This window comes from Pseudonaja textilis, chromosome 3, assembly GCF_049901715.1.
Source record: "Pseudonaja textilis isolate UNSWEBS1 chromosome 3, rPseTex1.2, whole genome shotgun sequence".
Lineage (NCBI taxonomy): Eukaryota > Metazoa > Chordata > Lepidosauria > Squamata > Elapidae > Pseudonaja > Pseudonaja textilis.
The window spans coordinates 97,889,148-97,902,509 of record NC_141992.1 but is presented as its reverse complement, the minus strand read 5'-3'; the positions used below and the strand labels follow the sequence as shown (position 1 = coordinate 97,902,509).

The following is a 13,362-nucleotide window of genomic DNA, read 5'->3' as shown; positions in this document are numbered from 1 at the left end:
ATGTCAAACACTGTATTTAGCATTATTAGAAAAGACACTGAAAACTTAGCAGCCACTTAAATAAATAGGTAAATACATCTATAGAATAAGTTTTTGCCACAAAAACCCATTGATTGTCATCAGAAGATCATTTCTAATCTAGCAAAATTGTGCTTTTGGATTGCAGCCCCCCTCCCCCCCCCACTGCCCTGGGGAAATAGTCTGGGGCCAACCAAAAGAAGGCTTAAACTACTCATGGAAAGAAAAGTGGTGTGAAAATTCAGCCAACTGTGTTTTGTCATCCATAATTTGTAGCTTATCACCCAATGTCGATGAGGCATTGTCGTCAATAAAGAACAGTGCTAGGCATTCTTCTTATTTTAGGATAGGTTTGCTAAGACCTTTCTAGGGACGGCTCCTCAGCTGGTCTGTGGTGCCACTGTTATTGCAACCTGCAGATTTGATCACGTTAATCTTGTATTTACCTTACGGCCATGGCCACAAGTAATTTATTTGGAACGAATGTGGATGAAATACTTATGGGAGGGTAATTGTACAGCATGCTCTAACTTTAACTAAAAGCACCATCAAAAACTACCCTTCAATGAGCCCAGTCGCTTTACGTGAAAGGAGATAAGGACTTTCTGTGTCAAATGTTGTGCATGGTTGGGTTGGCTGCTCCTTTCAACTCTGCACCTTCCTCTGCTTCCTTCTGAAGGGCCACTTTTGTCAGAGTTTCTTGCTGAGGATAATATACTTTATGAATTTCTGCAACAAGAAGAGACGTGTGTATAGTCTACAATTAAACAATAATACTTAACTCTTGGCTGATTCTGCATTTAGGAATTGAAGTTGAAGTCTTTGGATGAATGACTTATGTACAGTTCATTCTGAGTTTGGTGGTCATTGTAAGGAAAAGTTTGTCACACGTGGAATTTAAGTAACTCCTTTGGTCATTGAAAACTTGTTCAGAAATACTAGTCCATTTTTTGTGGACTAAGCAGGCATACCCACTTACTTTGGGCTTATTTGTAGAGTCAGAAGAACAGACATTGTTAAAATATGAAATTAGAAAGTTTCCTAGAAACTTGAATCAGTGTCTGTTATCATAATGGTGGTTTCTTCTTCTTCTACGTAGCACATACCCTGCTCTGCTTCCAGGCATTGGCACTCTTCTCTCTCTCTCTCTCTCTCTCTTGCAGGCGTTTTGGTACAAAATGCACAGCATGCCAACAGGGAATCCCACCCACCCAGGTGGTCAGAAAAGCCCAGGATTTTGTCTATCATCTGCACTGCTTTGCCTGCATTATCTGCAACCGCCAACTTGCCACAGGGGATGAGTTTTATCTCATGGAAGATGGGCGCCTAGTCTGCAAGGAGGATTATGAAACAGCCAAACAGAATGGTAGGTTGAACAAGGCATATACTGGCCCTTGATAAAATGGGACAGATTTTACGATCATGGTGTCTTCTCTCCTGTTCAGGTGGTGAAGATACACATTATGTGAAAGAGGACAGAATTGGATCACTTTTATTTTCAGACCATTAATGGATTGTCAATGATTAAATTAAGTATATGTTAAAAGCAGGCTGGGGAATATTTTGCTCCACTTAGGAATATCAGTACCAGAGGTAGTATTGAGCAGGTTCTGACCAGTTCTGGAGAACCAGTAGTGGAAATTTTGAGTAGTTTGGAGAGCCGGCAAATACCACCTCTGACTGGCTCCACCTCCATCTATTCTCTGTCTCCCAAGTCCCAGCTGATTGGCCTGCACAGGAGAACAGAGCTGGAAATCAGGTTAGTGGGGTGGGGAGGGAATGGGATTTTGCAGTAACTTTCCCCTGAAGTCGGGTGGAATGGAGATTTTGCATATCCTTCCCCTGCCACGGCCACCAAGTCACACCCACCAAGCCACACCATGCTCACCACAAAACCAGTAGTCAAAAAATTTGAATCCCACCACTGATCAATACCCATCACTTCCGGTACTATATTCTTGCTGATTGTAGTTGTGATGCTGTGGGGAGAGGGATCCAGCCAACTGCAACTTTTTTGTGACCTGGACTATGGCATGCAACTGTGGCTCTGATTCTTCCCCAAGTCCTGATTACATATTGAGCCTAATGCACTATATTGAAGATCTAGATTGGTCCCCTTTGTTGTTTTAGTCTTTCCCCTTTTTTATTCCTAGGAATATATGCAAAGAAAGCTGGTTTCTTTTTTCCCCAGTTATAATCAGTGGTGTGCTGGTAAATGTTTCAGGACTGACTCCATTCCTGCTCTGGTGCCACTAGCTGTAGAACAACGGCTTGGCACACTAAAGTGCAAAGACTGAGCCATGCTTTTGACTGGCTTGCAAAATTCGAGAAAATATAACAAATGGCTCTCGCGAGCCAGTGCAACTCCTCGATATAACGTTAGGAGAAATTAACTGGGTATGTTAAAATTGGGACCATCCTATCAGAATGGATGCTTTGTCTAGAAAAAACATTTTCCTAGAGTTCAACTGTTTCTGTGTCGCATCCCAAACACCTCCATCCTTTTCTGCTTATTCACAAATGTGTGTATCAGGGGGTTGGAAGTAAGGGAAGTGTAGAGGGCTTTGAAGCACACATTATACAGTATTTTTGTTTATTAGGCTGTGCCACAAGAAGTTGGTCTTTGCATATTTGTCATCTCTGTTGATTTCAAGCTGCTGTACATAAAATAAGATCAAGAGCTGAAAGTAATCCCAGGCATAGCTCTCTTGAAAGCAGCAGAGTTGACATTCTTGCACTTTAGCTTATCTGGCCCTTCACCCAGAAAGTCTCCCATTTTTCAGTATAGGGTCTAAAATGCCGATATTTACTGTAGGTAAAAAATAACAACAGAACCGAGGCTGGGTTCAAGGAAGCTAGACAGAGAAAGGCTATAGATCACCAACGCTAATGAATCCACAGAGACTGCCCAACAGTGCCTGACTGAAATTAAAACTGAACTGGTCTTTAATGGATTTCATTTTGACAAGCCCTGACTTCTCATTAATTAAGGACTCTATTTTGACCTAATCAATTTGGCTAGGGTGATGCAATGCCTGCCTGTGTAAAGGAGATTGGTGGAGAGGGAGCCTAAGAGATCATGGATTGAATGTCGCTCAATTTCTATTATAGGCTGAGGGTAATCAATGACTTCAGTACGATATACTTTTGCAACCCACACAGCTTAGGGAAGGGGAGGAGGAGAGGGAGGGGGAGAGGAGAACTGTTAGCATATAGGTTAAAGTCCATTGCTAACCACCTATAGAAGGAGAATAGGTTCTAGTGCTATAATAAGACGTATGTTATCCATATGTGGGAAAATATAAAGTGTTTTATGTTTTATATAAAATATTTTTTAAAATATTTTAACATTTTGCTAATTAGAGGGGTGTACATAGGGAGGTTTGCTTCGAGGGAAAGAATTCTTCTAGAAGAAAGGCAGCTAAGTCTGAGGCTCATTGTAAGAGGTCAGAAAAATCTATATTCTATATCTTTCAGCTTGGCAATTCTAGCTTCAGGATGTATTTACTGCAGGTGGAAATGGTTACCTCTCAGTGAAAGTGTACTAATAATTTTCTTATAGTTATCAGGACCTAAGGGAGAATTAAAATGGTGCATTTAGATTAATTGCCCAAAGTTACTACAGTTTTAAAGACTGTAGGTTTAATTACAGATTAGTTCCATTATGCCTAGTCAAAATATTACTATAATTACCAAAGTTGAGAAGCCTTATTTATGCCCCTTTTCACCCCTTTATTGAAGAGCATAAGCTTATGAGTAGCCCCATCAAAATGTAAAACAGGTCTAAACTAATTCATAGTTGCAAGACAGGGAACTCTGGTTTAAAAAAACAAGAGTGACTACAAATATCAGAATAATCACATTTGCCTTCCTTAAAATTAAGTTGGATATAGGACTTGTTCCAGGTTCAGCCCCCTTGTGTTGCTTAGTGAAACTAATGGAAACAACCCAAATCAATGTATTTTCCTATGTAGAAAATACAGGGATACTAAAACTGCAATAGAAATATATGTGCAGAAGCTATAAATGAACTAATTGACATTACTATGAAAAAAAGACACTTGAAATTGGAGTGGATTGAAATATTTAGGATCATATTGTCCTGTGGCTCCTTGAGATATCTTATGTAAACATCAGCCTAAACAGATCTTTTCCCATTTCTCTTTATTCTGTTTGGTTTTAGAGCTGGTCCTCATCTAATGACCCCTCGTTCAGTGTCTGTTCAAATTTACCACAGTGCTGAAGTGGTAACTACAACCAGTCCCTGGAGTTCCAGCTGTCACAGCAATATACACAATTGTGTGATTGTTACATTGGCAATCATGATTTCCACTGTTCCCTGCCAGCTTTCCCCAAGCAAAGTCAATAGGGAAGCTTGTAGAAAGTCAGAAATCATTGTCTTGTTCTCGCTTAATGATCAACATAGTCCTTGCTTAATGATGGCAACCAGGACTCCTGGAACTGCTGTCACCTATCCCATTTGCCATCATTAATCAAGGACTACTTGTATTAGTTTAGTGAAGCCTGGTTTATTTCAGTATCCATCAAAACTTAAGTGTGCCCCTAAAAAGATGCAAATATAACTGTGTGTGGTCATTCTTGCCAGCTTTCAAAACTCCCCACATCTTCTAGGTTCTGGTTCAGCTCCACATTCTAAAATAACTGTGTTCCACTGCAGATGATTCAGAGGCTGGAGCCAAGAGGCCTCGAACCACCATCACAGCGAAACAGTTGGAAACATTGAAAAATGCCTATAAAAACTCCCCCAAACCAGCCAGACATGTGCGGGAACAGCTGTCCTCTGAGACAGGATTGGACATGCGGGTTGTACAGGTGAGCACCTGACACAATATTGACTTTGTCTTCAACTCAAAAGGTCAGCTTGTTTGCAGCGATTCTTTCGGAGGGTCCAAAATTAGTCAAGGCGATGGTTTCACATTCCAAATTTAAAGCCATAGTAGAATGAATGCAAAACTAAAGGATGCGGATGCCTAAGATGATCTGTTTGGCATTTTTTTCTGAATAGAAATCTCCCTTCTTCTCTTGAGAAAACATATTAACTAAGTCTAATTGGCAGTATGCAGGAGGAAATGGAAACCTATTATGTCATAGGCCAAAATCTTGCGATATAACATCTCAGAATCTTAAGCTTTGTAAAGTTGATGGATCTCTGATATGAGAATCAGACGAGCCTTTTTCCATAGCTGCCCCTACTTTGCAGAGCATCTTCCCTCCACAATTCAGCAACCCCTCACCCTCTTAGAAGGCCCTCAAGCTCTTTACCCAGGCACCAGGGGTAGAGCAATGGAAGATTATGGGTGGCAGTTGGGGCCTCCTTGGAGGTGACTGAAGTACCAGCTTTTTTTAAAAAAAACTGTTTCTTGGTCAGGTTTTTAAAAAATGATTTTTATGGTTTTATTGCTGATGTGAGCTGACCAGAGTTGGGTTTTAAAATGGACAGCCATATAACTCTTTTAAATCAATCAATCAATCCTACACACATAGTTCCTTTAACAACTGTGTCAGATTTCTGTAGGGCAGTTTAATACCCGAGTGGGAAAACAGTAAATTCTATTTTCTATAGAATTCTGCCGATGTTTTCATCTTCTGCCTGTTTGGTGTCTATTCAAAACAAGTACTATTAGTAAAAGTACAGAGTGTCTTCCTATTCAGGCCTGTGGTTCTGATTCTATAATTCCCATCTACTTTATCTGTCGCACTGTATATTTTGTTTCTGAATATTGTTTCTCCTACTATAATTCTGATTTTCTAAACTCATTTATCACCCCTTTTTGTCACCTAGAGTTGGAACCTTGTCCTCTTTCTACAATCTCTTGCTAGGAAGGACAGCTCCTCAAAGCTTCTGATTGCAGAAGTCAGAGCAACCTTGGGGACAAAGGGCGGAGTGCTATAGTCATCCCTTGGGTCCCTTTCTCCCCGTCCCCCAAACTGCCTAATATTAGCAGTGGCAGCTATAGAGGCTGACTTTCCCTGTTTAGTGCAGTTAAAAGGGATCCAGGAAAACTTTGCTGCACATCTTGAAGCACATGCAAAAGCACAAAATGGCACTGGGGGAAAAAAAAACTCAGCATCCTGGAAAATGAGGGTGGGAAAAGCATGTGAGCATGTGAGTCAGAAAGCAAATGCTCAGTGCAGCAGATGCAGAAACTGAGGAGCCTCCTATTGTCCCTGGGTACAATTGACACAACATAGATCTATTCTAGAAGGCCACACACACACACACACACACACACACACACACACAGAGCGGTTGTTATTGTACATCTGTCAGGACTTTGGATAATGATGTGATTATGATGCAGGGTTCAATCAGAAGTGCTTCTCTTCATTTGAGTTCCTTGGACTTGTCCTGAAACTCTTTGCTTATGGGTGGTATCTAATATTGAACAAGTTAAGATCTTCAAATGTAAGCAAGTCCCCCCCACCAAAAGTCCACATGAACTGTGTATATTTGTGCTTTGTCATATTATAGATATTGTAGGTATTAGATATTCATTATGGATACATCTGCCATAAGTCTTAGCCTAAGTTTGTTTTTTATTTTGGGGGCAGTTGGTGTCATTTCATTACTACCAGTAGAAATTAGGGAAGCTGTGATCACCCCCGGTTTATAACTGGGATACCAGAGGGCTAATCCCAACGTCCACGCAATCACCCTGTAGGGGGAAGAGGGCTTTTCTCTCCCCCATGAGATCATGCCTGTCCATCTTCTGGATGATGAAAGAGTTCTTGTCAAGGACTCTCAGGTGGTGGGACTGAAAACGGTTTTTGTTCTCACTGCTTTTCCCACCATGATTACAGGTCTGGTTTCAAAACAGAAGAGCCAAAGAGAAGCGACTGAAGAAAGATGCTGGGCGACATCGTTGGGGCCAGTTCTACAAGAGTGTTAAGAGGAACAGAGGCGGCACCAAGCATGAGAAAGAGAGCTCTGCAGAGGACTGCGGAGTCAGTGACAGTGAGCTGAGCTTCAGAGGTAGGCAGGAGAGGAAGCACAATAAGGGAAAGATTGAGGCAAATTAAGATGAGGGCTCCTACGTATTTATGTTATAAATGTCCTGAATTAGGAGTGGGCTACTTATGCTTTTCCTAGTAAGATCTGCAGATCCCTGGAAAATGCCGACAATCCTCTGCTTTGTTCTTTGGCACCCAGAAATCAGGATTTCTGCAGGAAGAACAAAGATCTAAATTGGTGGTTTTAAAAATTAAATTGGTCTATCTACTGATTCAGTGCATTTTGTCACCAGATGATCGCCCCTTTTTAATTTAAATTTTGGAGGCACCCTGTTCATTTTTATTTTAATTATTTGTTAACCAGGTTAAATCTCTCCTTTTAAAAGTAGCAAATTTCTGCTGCATTATGTGCAAGCTTCACCCAGCAATGGTTGCCAAAGTCACTGATGTTAGGAGTCGAGTTTTTTTTTTTTTTACTGAATGTATTTTTATTGGTCAACGACCAAAATAAAGTTTTCGTCTGTCTGTTTTAAAGCAGCCATCTTTTCCAATTGATGTAGAAGCCTGATGTGGGTTGTTTTAATAAATAGAGGGGTGCTGTGCTCAGACAAAAGTGTCCAGAACACTTTTTTTTCTGATTTTTCATTAGTTTTTAAAGCTGTTTTCATAGTCCCTTCTATGATTTGCAGCACTTCATGCTTCTCCTCATGACTCCAGAATGTGTGTGTATTCATCTGTCTAAAGACTGTGCAAAGTGCAGTGAACTAGATGGGGTTGCACACTTCGTGCACTTAAACAAAAATAGAATTTCAATGTCACCATTGCAGCCGCCATCTTGATCTTTTTGACCACGTACTGTGAAAACCTGCAATAAACTTTGAGCACAAAATGTTCCCATTTAAGGAGCTAGCCAATCATGCTTTTTGCTGGCTATCTTATTCTACTTTCCCTTATCTTTTTCCCAGCTTCACATTATTTACTGTACAGCACATTCACATCAAACTTCACTTAAAAAAGAGATGATAATATAAAATATTATAAACATATGTCTAGATTACAGACATAATTTTTGCTTCATTTGCTGCAGCCAGGAAATCAACAATGTCTCCATTATAGGATCTATTTTGGCACTCTGTCACTATATGTGACAGATATAGTTTGTTTTTCCTCCTCACAGTCACAATTTGGTGATGGTATTTTGCCTCGAGAACATTTACCCTGGCCACTGTGAATCCAGTTCAGTGTGGTCCATATGGTACAGGGCTGGTCAAATCTGCGAGGTTTTTTTTCAAGATACAAAGCAAACTTTGACATTGTGGAGATAAAATGCTGTTCTACTTTTATATATGCCAAAATCGTATTCTACAAGTATTTTAGCTCTAGAAATAGCTGGATGTCTGGATCTCAACTTGTTCGCTCCAGGCAGTCTACTGCTCAGTATTGGCAGCTTGGGACTTATCAAAAATCTTTAGGTATTATAAGTCAAAGATATTACAAATAAATAGATAATATTTTGGGGGGAAAAAATAACAACCTTGCATGGTAAAACACAAACTTCCCCCTGATCCCAAACATTACTGGATTCTGATTATCCCAAATCAGCACGGCTGATAATGAGGGATGATATGAGATGTAATCTTGTGATAACTAAGCCTACCATTCTTCATCCCTGACTTAAAGGTATTTTTCAGTCTTTGATCACAATGTACCAGATAGAGGTTTTTTTTTTCTGTACTAAAACTTTTGTTTCTTGCTTTTTAGAAGATCAAATCCTCTCAGAGCTGGGCCACAACAGAATATACAGCAACGCTGGTGAGGTGGCTGGTGGACAACTACTGAATGGTACTTTCTCTCTGGATGGGACAGGACAATCCTATCAGGACTTGAGGGATGGAAGTCCTTATGGAATCCCGCAATCTCCAGCTTCCATATCATCTCTTCCATCACATACTCCATTGCTAAATGGTTTGGAATACACAATGGACAATAATTTGGGAATAATAGCACATGGAGGGCAGGGGGTGAGCCAGACACTCAGAGCTATGGCTGGGGGCCCAACCTCCGATATTTCCACTGGAAGCAGCGTTGGTTATCCAGACTTTCCAACAAGTCCTGCCTCCTGGCTTGATGAAATGGACCATCCTCCTTTTTAAAGTATTCTGCTTCCTTCAGATTTGCCATAGTCAGACCTGTTCTTTTGGCCTGAAAACGTGCTAAGCCACCCCCAATAAGGGACAACAATCAACCTTCAGTGAAAGAAAGTTTCCATTATTTTAGAAGGGGAATCCACAATTTGTTTCTGTAAAGCTGAAAGAAAATATGATAATATAATGTATAAATATATATATATATATATATATTTATTTGCTTTGTATTTGAAAGATGGGAATGATAGGAGGAGCTGCTTCTGAATACAGCACACTGTTGTGTTTAGTCTTTGTATGATGTTAGTGGTGCCAGCTAAAACAAGGACAAGTTCACTGACTCTTCTTGGGGCTCGGCTCCCCAGTTGGATCCTAGCACATGTTGAATTGACTAAACTGATTTTTGCTCCTTGACAACCCTACATTTCTCACAGGCGGCATGACCGTTGTTCTTCATTTACTTGACTCGGACCAGCTAAGCGACAGAAATCAACGCAATCTTTCCAACAACCGAAGGGACAGAAAGTTGCTAAGCGGTTGCAGTTTTACCCATCCCATTTTTATTTCTGTCTGCAACTTCTTTTCTATATTATGCCTTATACATGGTAAGGCAGCTCAGAAGGGCCCTTGTTTCTTACCTACATCACAGCTTTTGAGCATCTGTTATTTCCTCTCAGCTGGATCACGAGATCTTTTACGGAGGCTTTCTCCTGGTTGACATCCATCTACAAGGAAGCAGTCACAACCCCAAAAGCAAGGCCTGCTGATTCTTTAGATCTCAACCCCTCTATGGTCATTATTCTTTCTAAAGTTGTTTTTGTCACTCAGTTAAGTGAAACAAGTGCTACTGTGAGGCAAAAAAAAAAAAGGGCGAAAATACAACACCAAAGTCCCCACCTGAATCTTAGTAAACAGAGGGATTATAATGATGTTCCTGATTGGGTATAGCAAGAATCAGGGATCCCATAGCAAGCTCCCTTTTCTGGGCAACCACTCAACTGCCATTCCAGAAGAATGCAACTACAACAAAAAAGAACACAGACCTGCAGCTGGTAGGAATGCACCATGGGTTTAAAATCCACCACAAAAATAATAATTTACAGGCATTTTACACCCTTCCACTACTTTTAGGTGTCAGTTCATGATACAGAAAACCTTTCAGACTATGAACTCTATACCATTTAAGCACAAGGTGTATTTTCTTTTGATCAGAAAAATAAAGGATTATTTACTTTACGTGACAATTTCCATAGGAGTTTAATAATGCCTCTAATCCAGCATGAAGTCCAATGCTGGGTTGTTGTTTTTTTAGTATATGTAATACTATGGCATTCTCCTAAGCAACACAGCAATTTATAACCTCATTTTATACTGTTGTAGCAATTCACAAGTTTTCCTCTGAGGAAAGGGACGCAACTCTAATTTGATTAACCTTTTTTTAAGGAGATTAAGATCATTCTAAAGGCCTTCACAAATAAAAGATTTATAATGTAGGTAAAATATGAAAGAGAAAGAAAAAATATCATGACAATCATTTGAAGCAAGACATTAACCAGAATGGATAGTTGCTATGGAGCTTTTCAGAGATTTTTTTTAAATCAAGAGGCACAGAAGCACACATGCACATAAACTCTAAATTTAGTTTTGCTCTGGGGTCTTATATAAACTAATGAGAACTTATACGTTGCAGTGAATATTATGGCTTTGTATTCACTGAGTAACATAAGCGAGGTGACACAGGTATGACTTGAGAGTTAGAGAACTTGTTCGCGCATTCCTTGCTCATTTGCATGCGGGAGCCAAATTTCCCTGAAAAACCACTGAGTTCCCATTACTTCAAGCACAATGCTTTTCAGTGGCATCTTATCTTACACAGATAAGACAGAAGCAGTGTTGATACATGTATGTATAAGTCCTCAACTTTCCATTTTCTGAGGTTTTGTCTCCAACTGAACATTAATTGGCTAGAAAGAATTTTATGTCAAATATTTTTGTGGATTTAGAGCTAATTTTGAAAGAGCATAGAGATTGGGCAGCACACAGCAAATTATCACGTTGCAGAGGTTCAAATTAATGGCCATTTTTATCTTGCCATATTGTAGAGTGTGTATCAGTGTGTATCATTTACCCTTCCATAAAACCATTTTTGTTAACAGAAAAAAAAAGGTGGGAAATCACTAGTTCCCTGAAGTAAGTACATTTCAACATACCTTGTAGATAGTATAAATGTGTGTCTGGTCTATTTATTGTTCTGCACGGCTGCCATTCCAAAATCTAATCAGGTGAAAGATAGATTTCTCAAAGGATAGTTAAGATCCTTTCGTAAGTAAAATGAAACTCTGCTATTCTGAAAAAAATGCTTTTCTTTCCAGATCCTATATGGAAAGGAACAGCTGAAATTGTTTCTCCTTCCAATTCTATGTTAGGAAGCTTACAAAGCAAACAAAGACTAATGAGTTGTATTTTACCCAAGAATATGAATTGCGCACTTAAAATAGATAATATTCTTTTATATGAAATGCTTCTGAGAAGACCATGCTTCTGAACAGGAGTGTCATTTCCCATCAAAATTGAGTGATTGTAGTTGGTTTAGAATCAGTCTTTGATTTATTTCTAATAGTTTAATCATGATAAAAGTAGACATCGAGGAAGTGAAAGTTAATGAAGACACGTAGGCTGTTCTATCAACAGGGTCGGCTAAAAGACCCTGCATGGACTGTGCTTTCACATTTTCCTCTCTCCAGGTGCATGAGGTTCTGTCATGAAGCTTTGAAGGCTACTGTGTCATCTAAACGCAACATGCCCATTGTTTTGGAAACTGAGACTTGGTTTGGTTGCCAGAACCCCTAAAACAGGGGCCTTCAAACTCGATGGCTTTAAGACTTGTGGACCTCAACTCCCAGAATTCCTTCTCCAGTCTTGTTAGCTCAGGAATTCTGGAAGTTGAAGTCCACAAGTCTTACACTTGCCAAGTTTGAAGACCCTTGCCCTAAGATAAGCTGCAAGATTTGATTAAACAAATTCTTAAATTTAGCTGATGGACAACAACAACTTTAGAATACAAACACCTAATCTATATTTATGCACTCCTGGATTAATTCAAAAGAAACAAGTGACTGTGCTTTGCTGCCTACCCTGTAGACCAGCCAACAATCATTATCCTGAATATATTCACATTCTCAATATCTTCCTTTTGAGGTTCCAGAACTATTCCGTCCCCCCCACCCCCCAATCATTTACTATGACTCATATACTGAAACTGATGCAACTTAATTCCTAAAGAGCTTGCATTTTTCAAGAGGAAAAGCAATTATTTCAGTAACACAACTCTTTCATCGAGATCAATCTGTTATACCTATGTTGGAATATTGTCTGAAGAATTTAAAATAGGTATAAGCAGCTTTTCCACAACCTGTTACTTTGAATGTTTAAAATATGAAAAGATTTAATATAATGCTGTTTTTCAGTTATTGACAAATCATCACAAGCACATTGCCCACAGAAGAAAATCCTAGAAAAAAGAAAATCAATGTGAAGTTCACCTGTCAGACTTTATTAGCACCAAGGCGAAGGAGATGGCCATCTTCAGCTCACGTATGGATGGATATTTCGAGATTGCAGAGGTTTTGCATGGCGTATATGGTTAACATCTTCAGAAAAGTAAAGGAATAAAAAAGACATGATTTTCCAAAAAGCTAAGCCCTTTTCAGTTATTTCTTGATTTCTGCAATAAAGTTGCAATCTATTCTCATTTTCCTAAAAGTCTCTTTGAAACTCAATGGGATTTCATTTTGAAAGCAAAAACATTTTTAGAATTGAACCATGACATCTCCCATCAGAATTAATATTACATCAATGTTTTCTATATTATCTGCATCTACTGTGCATCCCTAGTACAGCTTCAACTTATGAAATTGTTTTTTTTTTTAAATGAACATTTATTTTTACCTTTCATCAGCCTTCCCAATTTCCAGTATCCAAATCCCAACCCGATTTATAGAATTTAGGAATTAAGAATTATTTATATAAATTCTTTAGCTGTTTGTAATCAAAATAAAACAAATGAATGGTTAACTCTGCAGGAACTGAGAAAGGAATATTGATAAGTGAATGTGTGCCTGCTTAAAAGGCAAGTTTCAAGGTTGCCCAGTGGCAGAATCCTGGAGAGATATCTAAAGATAGTATTGAGCCCAGCAGACCATGACCTGTCTTGGGTAAGAGCTGTGCC

The 13,362-nt window shown here is 39.3% G+C and overlaps 1 protein-coding gene across 1 annotated transcript in view; it reads left to right on the top strand.

Annotated features, from left to right (window-relative positions):
- The window catches only part of LHX4 (LIM homeobox 4), a 62,912-nt gene extending 50,105 nt beyond the window's left edge, over positions 1-12,807 (top strand). Inside the window, exons 3-6 of the mRNA XM_026703460.2 lie at positions 1,182-1,384; positions 4,697-4,851; positions 6,841-7,012; positions 8,752-12,807. Of these exons, the coding sequence (XP_026559245.1) occupies positions 1,182-1,384; positions 4,697-4,851; positions 6,841-7,012; positions 8,752-9,143 (922 nt within the window). The 3' untranslated portion in view covers positions 9,144-12,807. The remainder of the gene's footprint in view (positions 1-1,181; positions 1,385-4,696; positions 4,852-6,840; positions 7,013-8,751) is intronic.
- The last annotated feature ends 555 nt before the right edge of the window (positions 12,808-13,362 follow it).